The sequence below is a fragment of the Pleurodeles waltl genome, chromosome 3_1, assembly GCF_031143425.1.
Source record: "Pleurodeles waltl isolate 20211129_DDA chromosome 3_1, aPleWal1.hap1.20221129, whole genome shotgun sequence".
Taxonomy (NCBI): domain Eukaryota; kingdom Metazoa; phylum Chordata; class Amphibia; order Caudata; family Salamandridae; genus Pleurodeles; species Pleurodeles waltl.
Window position 1 is genome coordinate 1,552,041,427 of NC_090440.1, and position 19,190 is coordinate 1,552,060,616.

Below are 19,190 nucleotides of genomic sequence, written 5' to 3' on the forward strand. Positions count from 1 at the left end.
CGTTGTAGCCTGCTCTTACCATGAAGCCCCTCAGTTACCGTCCACTGATCTGCCCTAGTTTTCAAATCCTGTTACAAGACCATCCTATCAATGCTGGTTGTATTTCAGAATATCATTACCAAAAACATTGTCGGACAGAAAAGTGTCCTAAATCTTATTTCCAAAATATCCCATTGGGCATGGCTGGACAGGCCTACCAGTCAATTGGACAGGGCCGGACAGGCCTTTTATTCCATCAATCATTTCCCAGCTGGCTGGAGCCCCTGAATGCAGCTTTTAAAAGGGGGGCTCTTCAAGGGCCTCTGTCACTTTCCCCAAGTCCCTGAGGTTAATTGTAGCAGGCACAGTCAGGCTTCAAGAGATATCGAAAGAGAGAAATGGAGGGGGAGAAAGCGATCAGAGAAGAATCGGAGAGAGAGGAAAGGGAAGAGAAAGAATGGATGAATGGAAAAAGAGAGATGTCTCAAGAAGATGAAGGAAGCGGGGCTGGAGAGAGGATGTTTTGCCAGGACTTCCTTTGATTCCCCAGTCCAGCCCTGCCATGTGGTCTAGATTTTCTATTAATAACACCAATGGGACAATATTTTTGTAAATTATAATTAGGACTCCGTATATATGTCGGACGATATTTTGGTTCCAATGTTCTCGCCAACACTACCAGGTCCTTAGCAATCAAATAACCTTTTCGATAAGGCTGTGGTGGTATGGGGTTTTATTTGCTTGTGAACCATCTGCTGCTTTTCTGTACAGGCAGCAAGTACAAAAGACCCCTTATCCACCCCACTCTTACCAAACACCACCCTCTTTTCATCCCTCTTTGCGACCCCTTAGAATTTATAGGTTCACATTCGTTTTAAATGCAGTTTCATAATAAAAATGATTGCGAGACACAAACGGAAGATTGCCAGGTAAAATAAAGGAGCATCCCTTTTCCACTAGTCAGGGCACACGGGCACAGGAAGTGATAAGATGTTCAGAACTGGCCTTGGACTCCAGTTATAAATGCCCTGCGTGGGTGCCATTTGTCTCTCTAACTACAGGAGATGGTATGTAACGTTTCTTCATTGCCTTTCAGATTGATTGCACTGTCTGGCCTTAAACGTTATCAAGCATTATTCTTGGTGTGTAAAGGGGGATGAATGTGAGCCCTGCAGCCAAACCATTTGTAAGCAGCCCGAACAAAGGGTAGTGAGAGGTCAAAATGTCTGAAGGTTAGCTCTGTGATTTAACTGCTTACTGCTGAGATTTGTATGTAAGCTGCAGGGCACATATAGGAATCTTGAGAGAGCAGATTTATCCTTAAATCCTTTAAAGTCAATACATTTAGTACCATTGAGCTTGGTAATAGTAACACAGTTAATTACAGTGCTAAGATGCAACATACCTGAGCAGAAAGTACTAGTTAGGAAAAATTTGTAGTATCATTGGTTACTTGCTGCTGATCAAATGTCGCCTGACTCCTCCCTCTCTAGATAAATGATGTCAACCTCCATTATTGTCTGGATGGAAAATTGTATAGGATTACTATGTGTTGTCAGTGTTTTGAGTTTTTCTGAGACTAGTTATCATAGCACACCAAGGGTAAGTGTATGAAAAAGAAGAGTATATTGTATGACCTGGAACTCGGTCTCAATGTGTGCTGTCCTTACTGTTCTCCGGAACAAAGCAGGCTTAGTCCTTTTCGTAGCTGGACTGGACACAAAATATGATCAGAGGACAGTTAGGAAATGTTGTTCCTTACATTAGTGTCCCCATGTAAACGCGAAACTACAAGTTGCGCAATGCCAAGTGCCATTGGTCATAATGTCATGGCTCTCTGTCATAGTTCACAACCTTGAGAGAAGGGATTGTTGCAGCCAATCTCTTTTGGGTTTTGCACCAATAGGTGAAATTTAAATAAAAGATAACCCGAGTTTGTAAAAATTACACCACAGTAGCAGTGTAATAATTTCCTGTCCAATGATCTTATAAATAATATGGGGCCAGTTTGAGTAGGTAACTGAGGCTGGGGCATATATTTTAACAACTGAGCAATCATATACTTATGTTTGTCTAACAATTAAAGTTGTATTGGCATTATAATATGCTTTAACCTACACATATGACTAAAAGTGTGCTATTCTGTCTCTCCCTCTCTCTCTCTTCTCTCTCTCTCTCTCCCCTTCTTCTGGTGACAGCTAGGTGGTCATTGAAGTGTTAGATACTCCAAATGGGTTTAATCTACAAAAGGAATGCTTAATCACAAATTACTGGTTATTTACACATAAACACAAAGATCTACGTACATGGTGTCCTTCTAGAACCTCCTGAATATAAGGGACAGTTAGTGATCAGATGACCCTTCTGTCTAAGTCCCCCATTATGCGCATATTTTGAGAAAACCAAAATGTCAACAATAAAAGTTAGAAAATCCAAAATGTAAAGAACTGAAAGTTAGAAAAAACATGTAGTCCAAAAAACCCCGCAAATAAAAACATTTTAAATGGGTAATGGACAAGGTAGAGTTAGTTTTGGGGCAAGGGTAATATTTAGATTAAAATAAGATATGAGCTGTGGGTAGGAGTTAGGTTTAAAATTAGGAAAAGCATACTGTTAGAGACAGGATTAGGGAGAGTTTGACATATTGGATTAAGATTAGGCATAGTGTTGTTAAAGTTAGTGATAGGGATAGGTAAATGTATCACCAAGGTAACAGCCAGTTATAAGTGATGGGGTTAGAAAAAAGGGATAGTGGTCCGAATTTGGTTTAGGGGACTTGGCAGCAAGAGCTAGACATTGTAAAGAAATATGTGAAAAATTAAAAAGATTCTGAGCTCCTGATTTTCAAACTAATTGTCAAAATATGTAGACTGCGTTCAGATTTCACAATTTCATTATTCACTTTCAATTTTTAAATTTGAGGTTTATCACTATTCCATTTTGTAATTTCAGTCCTGACTCATTTTCATATCTTTACAGTCAGTCTTTAAAAAATGATCTTCAAAAGTTCAGACAAAGAATCAGGAGTTTCGTATGGCACACAAAATTTTCTAGTAGTTCGTATTTTCAACCAAATTATAAGGGGTCTGGCTGGGCCCAGCGTAGAGATATACTACCTGGCACCCCCTTTACAGTTGATCTGTAGATAAACTAGGCTGCTAAACAACAAACAGTGACCAGAATAGACACAATCCAAATTGTCTTTTAAATTCCTGTGGGTGAATAGGTAAGTTTGCCTTCCATCAGACCTAGCATACTCTGCTTTGTGATTTGGCCCTCTGCCTTTTGCAATAAACTAAAATCTTGACTTTACTGTTCTAATGGAGGAATTACATTTGATGCATGGGCTGTATTTGGGGCTACCAACGGATAAAAAAAGTTTATCAAGGACATTAGTTTAAGGACTTGTAGAAGTGAAAGAACCTCGATGGACTGTACTGAATTTTAGATGATGGTTGCAGGTGGGGCCCTCCTGCACTCATTAATGGGGTCCAGCACTTACTTTTCCCCAGTAGACCTTGATCCAATACAAAAGACAAAAAAACACAAAAGGGGGGCAGAAGGAGGAAGAGAAAGATGGAAAAACAAGAACAAAGAGAGAAAGCAGGGATGTAAAGTAGAGTATAGTAGTGGATTAAAGAGGTATGAGGTGAAATTAAGCATATGCAGCCTATGTGTTTGGCACTCCTACATTCAAAAACGCCTGTTCAGGGCTTTTGAACAAAACTTTGGGCCCCATTGCTCCTTATTTGACAAATTAAATAATACTCATTTGCACCCCCAAAACCACAACAGGCCCCAATGATGAGCAAGTTTCATGGCTCTCTCCATATGATCAAGGGTCTTGAAACAATGACACATTTCACCCAATCTTTTAAGACGTTCCCATACTCCGCCCCAGCCTGTATCAACTTCTAATCGCTTCATCGCCTTCAATTTCTCTTGCATCACCTGTAAGGTGGTAAACTTTAGTATTGCACTGGTGTCTGGTAAGCAAGATTAAGATGTCTTGGCTATGTAGCACCTGCAGCACCAACCTGATAAGACTTAAGATAAAGAAATGCAGGCAGGAGAAGACAAAATACCAAACCTTCACTTGTTAGGTTCCCAGAGTCTGGAACTATGTCTCCACCAACTCTGGCAAGCTCTGACGCCTGCTCTTCAGGAAGGACCAGAAATCCATCTTTTGGAAACAACTCATCAACATGTCGTTCTACACATGAGAGACTCAGCTGGATATCCCCTTTGTCCTGCCTCTATCCCTTCCCTCAGTCATGTACTGTGTACTCCTCCTTTTCCCCCACCTCTATACAGTGCTCTGCTGATTACAGCTAGATTCACAATCTGAAATTCCTATATATACGTACATGCATATATATACATAAAGGGCACACTTCCGTTGAATGTTAAGAGAAGTCAGGGCAGAGGATAATGTCCTGCTCTCAGGTTCTGTTGTAAATAAGTGTTAGAGTGATGTATGTCGAGTATCTTCAGAATAGGGAAGTCTTTGCTGAGTTACATGCAGCTTATCTAGGATCTTCAGAAACCCAAAGATGTGGGACCACATGGGAAAGGAATGGTGTAACCTGTGATTCGATTGTGGATCATGGAAGCTGTAGTGTGGAGATCTTCCTGATCCCAGAGCTTGAAGCAGAATCACAGTCTGTGTAAGGGTCAGTAGTAGACGTGAAGATATGCTACAAGATATCATCATTGAGCAACACACAAATATGGCCTAATATTTTATGAGTGTCACACTTAAAGTGGGCAAGTGGAGCTGTGAAGCCTTGGCTCCTTTGTTTATATTGGTGGGACGGGACCAAAAATGGGATTTGCCCTGGTATAAAAGGGCTCGAAGGCAGGAGTATAGGTGTTTTGTGACATATGTGCTCTTGCATCATGCATCAGTCTACAAGAGTTGAATATCCACATTCAAGACACAAACACAAGATATGTCTGGTTTCTGCTTTTACTCAAGTGGTTAGTTACTTCTCCCCCTTGTCTGACTGTCCCCGAGAGACGTGCAGTAGAAAACACCGTATGGTGCACACCAGATTGTGAACGCCCATGATGTGGCCACAGCCACTCTAGTGCCAGAAGTGACAAGTGTAGGGTCTAGCATTGATATCTTTGTGAATGAGATGGAGTGGATGGGAGCTGGACAGCTTCTGCATTTGTACTCAGACAACAGTGCATTCATATGCAATGCCATAACTATAGCTATGTAACATCCTGCCTGGGCCACTTTTAACCAGGCTTCAACAGGGATGCACTCAAGCAGTGTAATACATATATGGTAGAATTGCTCCACATTTCAAAATATTTTGATTTGGAATCTAAACATTATTTAAAGATGCTACAAGGACATAACTACTTAATGAAACAGTATTAGTTATTGTGGGGCAATTGGTGATTACTAAGGACCTGATTCACAAAGGCAACTTACACTTTGGGTACGTTTACTACTTTTCCGTATTCTTAATTTTTTGTAGTAAGTCCAGCCCTACACATGGCCAATCACTGGTACGACAACGTCCTCACTCAGAAAAGAATGGAGATAGGGAATGTAACCGAGTGGGAAGGAATGTTGAAATTATTTAAAATAGTTACAAACTTAAATAAATATTTATTTATATTTTTAGCAGGTTGAAATAATTTAATTTAATTTAACAATATTTGTTATAGAGGTCTATAAATATGAATTTATATTTACTTTAACTATATAACTATGTATTTATGTTTAATTTTAACTATTTTAGCTAATGTAAATTAACACATTTTCCCGTAGGGATTTATGCATATTTACTTATATTTGTAACTATTTAAAATAATTTTAATTAACATTATTATTAATGTTATGCAAAGAGCTGCATTGCCTAACATGGGCTTTGGCAATCAGAGCATGAGCCAAATTCCTGGCAGCACCGCCCAGTATAAAAAATAATGCTCTACATAGTTGACCAAGCCTTACTAAATTCAGAAAAGTTCTAAACCAGAAATGTTTTATACAGCTATAAAGTTCAACTAGCATTGGCAAAGCCACTGGGTCTTGCATTTGTGTCCCGATTAACACATTTAAAACAGCTTGTTGCTGTGAAGAAAACCCAGGAAATTATGGCTTTCTTTGTAGAGTGAATTCTTGAGTCAAATATTTTAATTTGTGATGATCCAGAATATTTTTGAGATGTGAAATAGCCCCCATGCAACACATTCTTAGCACTTTATAGGAGCCTGAATGATACACCAAAGAGCCAAGAGGTGAGAGGGAAATACTGTTCTTCTGTAGAGAGCCAACGGTAACCATATGTCAGCACACTTATGTGCTGGAAAGCCAGACTTAAAACGCTCTCCCATAGTTGCAGGTCTGAAATGTGTTACTGAAAGAAGTAACTGTATGCATCCATAGGAGTTTAAGTGCTATGCAAATGGAAACATAAATCCTCGACTTTGTATTGTTTTGATAGTCTAATCCCTTTGCACTACACCTGCTAGCTACCTTTTATTCTGCTATTCTGGGACCTAAGTGCAAAGTTTTGCTAGAAATGCTCCAGGCAACACATCATTACACAAAACAAATACGAATAGGACTGAAATTGTCAGTGTTGTTAGTGTTCAGACAGCATTACTGCATATTGGGTTTTCTTCCACCAAGCACATTCAGTTTTTGAGGGCAACATAGTAGGTGAAATCAGCTGCCTTTACAAAGCGCGCATTCTTGGGGTTGGTACAAGCACTTTATTGTTAGGTAAAAACAAGAACATCTAAAGTCAAAGTAATTAAAAACACAAATATTTATTTCTGGCATCAACGTTAATGAGTTTGGCAATTTAACTTTTAGTAGCATAGCAAGACAATGCGTAAAAATACTTCACATTATGGCAGTTCCCATACAAGCTAGTACGCCCAGTTTGTGATTCTAGTCTGAATAAAATACATCATGTGGATCAAATGTCAGGCTTAGAGGTTTTTCTTGTGAACAAGAGAGAAGTGGTGATAGCTTTGTGCTTATACTGACGCCTACAGGCAGAAACCAGTATTGCTAGCTTGGATTTCTGCTGCTCATCAGAACCATGGGGTTTCCTAACAAGTGGATTAATCGACATAAAACTCGTAGACTTTAGCAACCAAAATAAGCAAAAGAGCTAACAATTTTTCTTTCTGCCAATTCTTAATTGGATGCATTGGACCCTCCCCAAGTCAGAAATATTTGCACAAAAATATTTATGAGTATGTGACGTGTAGCTCCTGTGGCACCAATGTACGTACTCTTACTTGCTTTTGTGAATTAATCCAAACAATCTAAAATGGGTATATTCAGGGAATATTCATATACGATTTGTGCAAATAGAAAAGACTGTTCTCTGCTCACACTTATACTAATAGGGAGTTGGACGTAGTGTGATCGATTCACTAGGCATGTAACTAAGAGTAACTAAATGAGTACTAATGCAGTACTACTTCTTATATTCATAAACGCTTTTGTGAATCAGCCCCATAAAATCACCATTAGTACAGTGTGTGATTTTTTTCATCTAGCTAGAACAGCAAGCACTGAAAACTATTTGCACCAGAAAATACATCAATTACAAGAAACTAAAGGACTATTAAGAATTGTTTGGGCCAGTACAACTTCGAATTCCTTTACTCATAGAAGCTCGTGGAGTACTTTTCTGCACATCTAAAGTAAGCCTGGCTATAGCGCTCAGAAAATAATTAAACGTAAACATATCGAATATTGTGACAGAGAATGTCTAAATAAATTTTTGCTGGCTACCCCGGTGTTTCCTCTCATCAACACCTGCACCAATTTGAAACAAGTACACGGCGCTTATCGTGTTCATAATTACACACCAATCAATGTTTCTTCGAAAAAGAGAAATCCAGAACTTTAACACTTGAAAAACATTGTTTAACCTGCAAAATGAGTATGTGGAAAACACTCTAATTCGAAATGATCTAGAAATTAACAGTGCCATCAGTGAAAGCAGCAAGACATTACAATTTGTAAATCTTGTACTTACACAGCAAACACCTGGTGTGAATACAGTCAGAGGAATTAGAACATGGAGAGCATTATGGGAAATTGCTAGCACTGTAAACTCAGGAGAAGGAGATACCGAGGAAATTATAAATATTTTAAGTAGCATGTTATTACAAAAGACATACTGGAAGAAGAAATACAAATAACGCCAAACGACATGGCCAGCCATATAAAATATCATAGATTTGAACATCTGAAGGAACAGGTGGCTTAGTTAAACTCAGACACAAGTAGCTGAAACAGAAATAGCAACAACTGTTAGAGGACAATAATATTGCAGAACACCAGGGCCTGATAGACTGAACTCTACAAACATCCAGATTACTAGTTTATGCTTATACATAAACTCTATTTCAGAAGCTGAAGTGCTTTTGAACGACCCCTTCTCCTCAAAATGTAGATAAATAAAATACCCAAGGTGTGTGGTTGTCTCACAGACCACAGTGGCTTTACCTAACACTGATAGTAGACCTTTAACCAAGATTTTAGCAGCTACTTTAGATAATGGAATCCAAAGCGTAGTCACTTAAGACAAACAAGTTTTCATTAGGGAGACAAGTGATGCTCATAAATGTAACAATCTTCTTGCAGCAAAGGATGTGACAGCTTTTGAAGAGCTGTTCTACAAATCAATGCAGAAAATACATTTTATCAGGTTTGTTGGGACATCTGGAGGCAGTCGTGAGAGGACAAAGATTTCTATGGCCATTTCTCATAACCATCCACACCATTTTACCTCTCCTGTATGGCCAATTGAGGCTCATTCATGAACTTTCTTGCGCCATGGAACCAGGGAAGGTTCTCAGGTTCTTATAGCGGCACTCTATATACTGAGCTACTGACGAAATTGGCATATTCAGGAATTAACATCAAACCCTTCGTAATGGGTGAAACTACCAACAAAATAACACAGCAGGTAAACCCTTCACAATGACATATGGTTATAAAATACTTGCAAAAAAGACAAACGTAACATGTATCATATGTTCCAACTCGTCGGCAGCCTATTCAGTTCTACTCGTTAGATACCTTGACATGGTCATTCGTGAGAACATGGAAGATCTGCACAAGTGCAACAATTTCACAGAGGCATGAATATGCAAACTCCTCAACCAAAATCCAGAATATCCATTTGTCTTTAATCTTCAAGATCACCTTTCTAAAAATGATCATAGTGTCCAAATATAGTTTCAGAATACAGAGTCAAGATTAATTACGTTTTCTGGAATATGAAAAATATCTCTTTCTTAAAAGACTGAGTAAAGCTGTTTATTATTTTTAGGCGCTACAAAGATCAAACGGAATAGAGGAGGTGGCAACAAGGAAAATAGATCAAGGCAGGTTGAAAACTGTTAGATTATGAATTTACAAACCGCAGACTTTGGTTTTAATCCACTCCTTTAAATAATGAATTCCATGTTTTATATATGTTTTATATATGGGATGCTTTGAATGGCTAAATCTACGTAGAATACAAAATAGATAACAGTGGCTTATTGAAAAATACATGACAAATGGGATTATTTATATGTGAGTGAAAACTCTACAAATTCTAAGCAGGAATTTGCCGTTTAATGGGCTCCGACTCCATATTAATTTTGCGACGGAAATGAAGAAACATCTCACCTTGTTGTTTATGTAAATGCTCCCTGCCGGTGAAATTCAGAATAAACGTGTGGAGCACATGAAGCACTACTGACTCTTCAAATAGTTGGAAGCTGTGTCTTTTAGAGTTACACCTGCGCACATTTGCGACTAACTGTAAATCTAACCACTGGGAACTGTAGATCAGTGAAACTCAAAGTAGGCCCGGGGACTGCATGCCGCCCTCTTGACCTTTACATGCCCCTTGACTCCCCCCTCAAAAGAAACACTTGGCTGCTGTTTTCTTGTCTCCGCACTAACACTGAAAAAAAGTTAAATAAACAGGCAATCCTTTTGTGTAAAGCTTCATTGAAGTTAAAGAAATGAAGTAACTAGGTTATCCTTAACTGCTTAACTTTGGATCACCTTTACAATTAAAGGCATCTTGCAGCAAAAGTGTAAAAATATGATAAAAACACCGTCCCCTAGCTTCCCACTGATTCAGGAGGAGCCAAGGCTAAAGGCACGCACTATGTAGTGTCAGTGGCTTCCCACAGCGCGAGGAGTCATTGTTGTGGTTTCCCTACTCACATTTGCCTCACCTTACATTCGGAGCCCTGCTGGAGTGGGACTACTTCTCCCAACTTCCCATTGCTGCAGGAGGGGCCAGGACTAAAGGTACATGCTATATAGCGCTGGTGGCTTCCCACAGATTGGGACACTGCTGGGCAAAGACCAGGCCAAGACCTGGCCTGTCTTTGCCTGTCATCACCCCTAAGAGGCTGGACTGGACCACCCCTCTGATCTCTGTGTGTCTGATTTTGATCTTACATTTTATCTTGACATTTTACTCTCCTGATTGTGTTTGCTTTGGGATGCAAAAGAAGCATGCCTGTGTTCCCAAGTCCTTGAACAACATGTCCCTGGATGTTTTTGTAGTAACGTCTGTTGGCGTCCTTAATAAAGAGATTGTGTTGGTGGAATGCTGGTTACCCCTCTCCTCCTCATCCTCTTCGACTCCAGTGGTTGCTAATGTCTGCCTACCTGCTCGGGCTGCTCTGGGAGTGGAACAGGCAAGCTCCTCCTTGACGATTGTGGGTCCGCCGGCCACTCTTCTCCAACTCCTCAACCTGAAGTCCCTTTACCATCCAGATCTATACCACTGCCACCAGTTGTGCAAGTGGTTGCAGATGGGAGCATTATGGTGACTGGCAAGAAAAAGAGAGTTGAGATAACTAGTATAGTTAAACGGCCAAGAGTCGATGCTCAGTTACCAAAGGACAATGTCCTGCAAGTTAGGGGAAAAGGACACAATGGAAGTTTTACTTGCTAACCTCTACGACAATTTAATTGCTGCCCTGGGTTCTAATCTAGAGCCGATTCTTTCTCGATTCGCCGCGATTGAATCTGAGCTCAACAATCTTAAGATGCCCATGTATAATCAGGGAGCCCTGGCTGCTATATCTGTGTTCACTTCCCTACCCTCATGAGACATCCCTCCAAGTGAACATTAAGTGCCGGGGGAGGGATTACAGCACCAACTAGTTCCCACAAAACAATTGCATTTTCCAACCTGATTAGTTCTTTGGTGTTTACTGAGCAGGCCTGCCCAGCCAGCTGACTCACAAAGGTCAGGAAATTTTTTGCAGGCAACCTTAACCTTCGGCTTCACATGAGCCACCAATTTGGGCTTTAAATACCATTTCTTCAGGAACTGAGCTTTTACCTCCCTTGACAAACTCTGTTGTTCTTAATCTCCCTTCAGAAGCTATGCCATTTGTAGTAGTGTTAGGTAATTTTTCCTCATTAAAAGCTGGCACCTCGAAAAGTTACATTCAACTGAAGATTAAGGTGACACACTGGCTGAGCCTGCATTCCTCTTTAGGGTCCCAAGTTGGCATTTTGATCAACATGGTACGAAGAGTCAACTGGCTGGGACAAGATGCAAAAACCTTAGAGGAGGACTGTGTTATAATCAATTTCAATCAGCCTTTCATTGTGCGGAAAGTCCTTTCCTCTACATGCCACCCCCCAAGCTGGTAGCCCCTCAACCTCCATTATAGCTCTACCCCTGTGCTTCTTCTAAAGACCTGCACCAGTAGATCGTGCTCCCCAGCATATGCAGAGGCAGGTTCCAAAACACCAAGCCTCGAAGCTTGATGGGTTGCATGCATCCCCCTACCCAAATGCAATTTCCTACCAGGTGGATGTCTCCAACAGATACGCCCTGCTGTCCTCTTTTACAGTTTGCAATTGACTGGAAGGGCAAGAGATTCTGGGCGATGCTACCTTGGCTCCCACGGTCAATGACATCAGGGCTTTACTAGAATCCAATCCAGAACCCAATACTAGTTGTTCAGTTCTAAAACTCATCAGTTGAAACATAGCAGGGCTGGCGGCTAAGTTTAAGGATCCTAAGTGGCTAGATTTAATCAGATGCTTGGGGTAATTTACATACAAGAGACCTGGGCTACCACCAACTGTTTTTTTTAGAAGGGTATAAGATTTTTTTAATTCCTGCTACTGAATGATGGATAGGCAGGCCGAAAGGCAGTCTGATTATCTTAGTGCCGCTGGTGATGAAGGGAAGACTGGGTGTACTCCCTTCGGGAGTTCCCATACTTCAGGCTTTAACCTTCTCTGCTCTTGAACCTTTCAAGTTGTTGCTGGTTAAGTTTTACAGCGCTAAATCACCCATGTCCAATGTATGTAGCATCCAAGCTTAGGACTCTTTTTGAGGAAATGGAATGGTTCAAAATTGTCTGCCGCTAACATTGTGCTTGTAGGTGATTTTAATGTTCATCACTGTGTGGACCCTAGACTGGCAGGGAGTAGTTTCCAGGGTTGTATGTTTTCACCAGGGCTGCATATGGAACATTTGCATCAAGGATCTACTTTAAATGCTATTCTGAATGAATTTAATTTGGTCTCTTTATTGGAAAAGCTTGCTTATGATGCTATGGTCATTAGCCCTACTTTCATGGGAAGGGGAAGTGAGTCTTTTATTGACTTTATCTTTGTCTCAGCACCCTTTTGTCATTGTATCTCTGAGTTTGGGATCCCTTCTAGCCCTTTTAGTAATCACAATCCTGTGTGCGTGTCATTACGAGGGTCGCAGATGGTACAGGAGTCATTGATAGGGGCCCGAGGGATTATGGAGTCTACAAGTCAGGATCAGAGGTTAAGGTGGTCCCAAGTTCTACCTGAGAATTTATACAAGGCCCTGTACTCTTATTGTGAGGATGAGTTTAGATCCTGTACATCCTTAGTTCCAACCTTGGGGTAGTTTTGGGAGCTTTCTTAGTGTTTGCCTTTTGGAAGGTAAAGGTGTCCCGGAAGCATGATGCAATGCTTAGGCAGTTTGACAAAGGATGCTCTCAGGCACTTAATAGTTTCAAGTATGCCCTGAATGCCAAGCCAAGGGACCCTGCTCTTGTTAGGACCATATTGTATGGAATCAGGCCTGTGAAAATTAACTGGAGGTGAGCACACTGAAGAGTAGCTTCAAGTTCTGGAGTAAAGTTAATGACCCCTTTTTGTCTCCAGAAGCTGTTTCAGCTATTGGCTCACACATCATTGAGGACAGCTGGGTTTCCCATTTTGAGAAGTCCTATAATTGTCCATCTACCAATGTAGGTAGCGGGAGGTGTATGGTGACTGGGAGTTCTAATTTGAGAGTCACCCCCGATGAAGTCAAGAAGGGTGTACTCGGGCTGACCAAGAACAAGGCTCCCGGACCAGATGGTATTCCTCCTTAACTTTTTATAAGAAATATAGATGTCTGGGCCTCAGTGTGGACCTCTACAATTAGGTTTGGCGGGTCCTTCACAGTCCTGGTCCGCCTCTATAGTTGTCACTGTCTTCAAAAATGGAGACACAGATAACCCCCAATGCTACAGACCTATTTCTTTGCTTGACTCAGTCGTGAAAAAGTGGTGGTGCAAGTCTTTTGGATAGACTAGTGATGTGGGACGATGAAAATAATGTGCTAACGGAGGTGCAGTATGGATTTCGCTCTGGGAGGTCTACAATGGACCAGGGTTCAAACCTGTATGTGGTCCTAATTAAATATTTCATTGTACACCCGGGTTTTATCCATTTAACGTTTATAGATCTTACCTCAGTGTGAGACCAGGTAAAAGACAAACTTTGGCCCTGGGGGTGGATCGGGGCATTGTCCTCTTTCTGAGATAACTTAATTTGAACATCTGCGAAGCGGTGCAATATTCTAAAAATCTTAATTGCACACACATCTTTCAAATTGATAGAGGGGTACGTCAGGTCTGTATCTTGTCCTCCTTTTCATTTAACCTGTGTAAAAAGAACCCGGAGCAGGCCTTGATCGCTACAAATGTAGATTGCCTACAGGTGGGGAACCTGCCAGGTACCGGTGCTCTTATACGCGGTTGACACAATTCCCATGGTCAAGACTGCTAGGGGACTGCTATCCCTGTAGAATTTGTTCACCTCCTTTATGGAGGATTTGTACTTATTGGTAACTGTAAAGAAATCCTTCGTAATAGTGGTTGGTTCCCATTCTACCAAGACAAGCACATTTTATCTACGGAAGTGCATTCTGCCAAGACCAGAGTGTTCTCTTAACTGGGCATGTTATTTGACTCCTCCTTGAGTTGGAATCCCTTGGTGAGCCGGAAAAGGGAGGAACTCACTCAGGCTAATGCTGCTGTCTTTAAATTTGTTAATGTAGAACACCAATCAAGCCATTAATGCAGTTATATCCCGGCAAATGCATCTCTAAGATGGCTTATGGGAGTGAGGTCTGGGTGTACATGAAACAGGCCCAGTTGCAGACGGCTGAAAATAATTTCTCAATATGACTGTTATGTGTTCTGCAAAGTGTTCCTACTTACTCAGTGCATGAGGAATTGGGTGTTGGTTATATCGCTGATGTGACTGTGTTTCATCTCTGTCTCTCTGGTTAAGCTTTTGGTCAAGGGCTAAGACTAATCTGAATAAGGAAACCATAAGGGATTGTCTGTTCCTTGATCCTTCACTCCACATCCCTTGGCTCAGATATATCAGAGACAGCTTTCAGAGTACAGGGAGGACTGAGTTATTTACCGCGCCAGAGATAATAGTTAAGAATGATAGTACACAGATTAAATGACTAAATGGGCTCTTCTTGTGGTAAATGTATGTACGAGAACATGGTCCCCGACATAGCGACTGACGGCTGCAGCACTTTCTATATGAACATTTGGCAACCTTTCGTTGTTTGCTAGTTGATGACAGATCTTTTTTATTCCTGATTGTTTCTGCTATTAGTGACATTACATTTGAAGTGTCTACCTATTGAATCCTGAGGAAGACTCCATTACAAATTGATATTTAGGGGTAGAAACATTGACATACATGTGTTGACTTTAATGAACATTTGCTACAAGCAGAACCCAGTGAGTCATTTGGGGCCTGGGCTCCTTTTTATACAAACCTAAGCATTTTAAGTCAAGTTATTTGATGTATTCAACATTGTTCACTGTTGCTCACTATCTTGCACTATTCATTAAACATTGTGCCATACACAAAGAGCGTTTACTGTTAATTTGTCAAACATTGTCTGTAAAGTATTGTCATTGTGTATATGGAATGTATATACCTGAAGCTTGCACAGGCTTGTTCAGCTAAATATGGGTACTTACTGAACAACTGGAAGTTTACAAACTTTATTTTCATTTAAAACCATATTGCTACAAATGCCTAGGAAGTGAAGGCTGTTAACTTCCCCCGAGGGGACCATTATTCTTGTTAATTATATACCAAATCAGGTTCCTAGGGATACTAGGTTGCTCAATTTTTTGTTTACCGGATCACCATAAGAGGCATACTAATGAAAAGAACCATTTAGATGAGAGAATATAAAACTATCTCACAATGGGAATAGGTAAAATCAAAGAGGTGAAGAATAGTTTTTACAAGTCAGAAGGAATTCTGCCAAGGATTCATGATTCGTTTAATATAGCTAAGCTGGGCTGAGGAGGCTGGTGTGTAGTCTACCTGGAAGTTAAAAAGCCCCAGCCAGACCTCTTCATAGACAGTGGAAGACTAGTTGCTTCCTCCAAAATGGCTTCTTGAGTAATGTGGTCTCATGACTTAACAAAATTGATTCAGAACAGAGGAGGATAAACCATCCTGGTGGTAGATGATATGCTAACTTGATTGACATCTTTTGAAAAGGAGGAAGGATCCCAAACATGGCATTAAAAGCTTTCGTTAGGGGGAAACATGGAAAACAATATTTTTGGTTCTGAATACCCAAAGGGATCTATTAGACAGTGAGCAAGTTGCTTCTTATGGGCCAGCCAGGAGAAGACCACCATGAAAATGGTTTTCCTATGAAATCCCCATAGCCCGGTCTGTCCTGTCAAGCATCCCCCACCCAGGCAACTTTGTTAGATGTGCATAGTATGAGTAGAGGAGGGAATAATTCTTAGCATGCATAGGTGTTTATAGGGTTTCTGGCCTTCAGGTGTACATAATAATTTATGTTTGTGGCACTATGTAGGCCCTTGCCACTTTTTCTTGGCAGAGCAAACCCATGGCTATATAAAAGCATAGCAAAGCATTAATTGTGTCATCCTGGATATCCCAAGGAATCTATTGTTGATTGAGACACTTTCTACCTTATTTGCTGGCGAGGCGAGTGCATCTAAAAGACCCTCTGTCTGTTTTTTTTTTTTTAATCAAACTCCAATAAACCTATTTTTTCTTTCAGTTCACCTCATTCATCATTAAAATATTAGCTGGCAGGTGGATCCACCTTCTTCACCGGGGTGGCTTGAAGCTAGTGTTACCAAAAATACATATGTATTGCTAGGGGTTATGGCTTTCTCTATTGAACAATTGTTACCTGTAACCCTCGGTTACTTTGGAAACCAAAGTATGATAGTGCAGACTGAGGGAAGCCATGTATTGTCATATTCAGGCTAGACAAAAAAATCTGGTAGTAGATAGAGGGCACTGTTCCTCATTCTTAACTACAAAGAAATCTAAGTCAAAATGTGGTTTTGACATCTTGGCATTGCCCGTCAATAGAGACGATGGGTCTGTTAGCCTCCCTCATGTAAAACATTTGGGATGATATGCTGTCCTACATATGTGTTATCCTGTATCTTCTGAGTTTAACACTAGCAGTTATTCGTGGACAAAATTGGAGCTTCTGGCCTCCACTAGAAAGGAAAATATGGTTCTTCCTAATATTACCATGAAACAATTCTAAATAAACCCCACACATCGTCCCCAGTTCACAGGTCTCCAAGCCATTGAGCTGAATAATTGGCTAACTCATAATTACCAAGTCCTACAACCCCAATTGAGAGTTCTAAGTTAGCACCTAGGTGTCTGCATACATGTTACTGCCAAGTAGGCAATTTTCTAGTTTCTTATTGGTTGAAGTCGCAGGGTGTCCAGTCTAGGACTGTTGCCACGTTCCCACTGCTGCTATTATCACCAGTAAGGTTGGTTATGTATTGATGATCTCAAGTTATTTATTATTTTTTGTTTCTGATTGGGTCCCCCATTGATGATCAGAGAGACGGGCATTGTGGGGGAGATGCTCGGATCAATTAGCACTGCTTCTAGCATCTCCACTTACCTCCAGTTACTTGCTTGAGGGAATTGGTATTACAAGGTAAATTGGAGTCCAAATGAGATTATTGGTACTCAGCTCCAAGTAAACAGGGAATCTGCGTAAATGTTTTAAGAGTTTCGTTTCTGGTGATTTGCACAGAATCACACCATTTTTGGTAAAGTGTCAATGCCAGGATAAGAGCCAAATTCTGAAGATTCGAAATTCAGTAGCCTAGAAAATGGACCTTATTTCTGCCAATCTATTAGATTTATATTAAAGAAAACCAGATACTGGCACCTACAATTGTTGTTTGTAAAACGAAGTAATAACTCAACAGGCCATAAGGGCAAGGTTACATACTGCTTATCTCTGTAGACAGAAAGCAAAGGGAAAGAACATGGTTAAGACTTAGGCACCCACTTGTTTCGTGGATGCCTTTATTAAGGGATTATGGTTTGATTTTTGGTAATGTGAGCAATACTTACCTTCACATATTTAACCTTTCCACAGGGTCATATTTAGACAAGAGTTACTGGAGAAGCGCCTCCAAGAGAAAAAAGAAATGGCTCTTCAAGAAGCTCACGAGGAGGAACTAAGACAAAGACGCCTTGATGCTCTCAGACAACAGGTGCTTGCTTTCTATTTCTGAGTGTTTGCAGTCTTAGAGTTTAATAACCTCGTCTCTAACTCTCTGTCACAGACACACACACACGCTCTTTCTTTCTCTCTGTCTCTCTCACGCACATTTTCTCGCTGCATACAAAAGCACATTTCAAACAGACCTGTGAAATATGAAAAATGTTTCACTGGCCCCTAAATACATCAAAATTATGTTATGGGTCCCTGTGAAATAATAGTTACACCATTATAATGACAGCCCAAACTATGCTGCACAGCTTTCTTGAGTATCATCCTTTCCCCCTCGAACAAAACACTTTTTTTTTCAAAATAGCTGCCCCAAAGGAAAAGTGGATTCTCAATAATACACAACATGATTCTTTATTTTCATTTCGGTTTTCTTGTGACATTTTTAAAACACTGGTCTTCCACTATTAACTCGAAATCTGCAAAGTTAAAGATTTATTTCGATGTATTTCCCGAATTTCATCCTCATTGTGAGGCCCCTAAATCTCCCTGCAGAGCTTTACCGCAGTCCACCTAGGATGTTGCAACAGTGGAGGAGCAAGTCATAAGCCAGGGTTCTGTATATTATTGGGGTTAGAAAAGGCAAAACAGGCAGCACATTCTCTAGCAGTATTATTTGTTTTTGTTTGAGCTAGAAACAACATTTGTGTTGCCCTTGGCAAAGTGGTGATTCTGAGCGTGTTTTTTTAGAGAATTTCTTCGTTTTTTATGATGGAGTTATTTTCCAACCTTTCTTCATTATAGTTGGGTTGGGACATCTATAATCACTTGTAATAAGAAAATTACACACCTGCTCAACTGTAGTACGTTTTTACAGTTGACTTGTAACACCATGATGCCTGCTGTCAGAGTCATCAGATAAAGTGTGAAAGGCAGGTCACAGGGCATAATAATAGCTGCAGTTTAAATAACAAAATTGCACAATCCATTCGACTATAATTTTGGTTTACCAGAAATCAAATAAATCAAAGCATTTATTGCTGTGTAAATAACATATACTATTATAACTTTTCATAGGTCAATCAATTCATTGTGATTCATCTGTCAAATCCCATCATTTATTATTGTGCAAACATCATAAATTAATATAGCTTTTCACAGGTCAAGCCAATTTATGACAATCAATTCATTGTAGTTCGTCCGTCATGTTATTATAATCAAGCCATGATTCAAGTCAGCCAACACGTGTTTCGTCTCGGGACAATGTTTTCTTATATCCCAAACGACTTCTTCAGGGCTGAAAAGATTTATATAGGCAGGTTGAATATAAATTGATTAATGAAACCAAAATGCTCCAACTTCAAATTGTAGAAAAGTCTTCAAAGGTCCCAAAGAAAAAGGTATTAACAGGAT

General features: G+C 40.3%; 1 protein-coding gene across 2 annotated transcripts in view; it reads left to right on the forward strand.

Moving 5' to 3' along the window:
• The window catches only part of CCDC148 (coiled-coil domain containing 148), a 777,160-nt gene that overhangs the window by 724,523 nt on the left and 33,447 nt on the right, over window positions 1-19,190 (forward strand). For both annotated transcript variants that reach the window (XM_069225141.1, XM_069225142.1), the window contains one exon: window positions 17,703-17,820. In XM_069225141.1, the coding sequence (XP_069081242.1) occupies window positions 17,703-17,820 (118 nt within the window). The remainder of the gene's footprint in view (window positions 1-17,702; window positions 17,821-19,190) is intronic.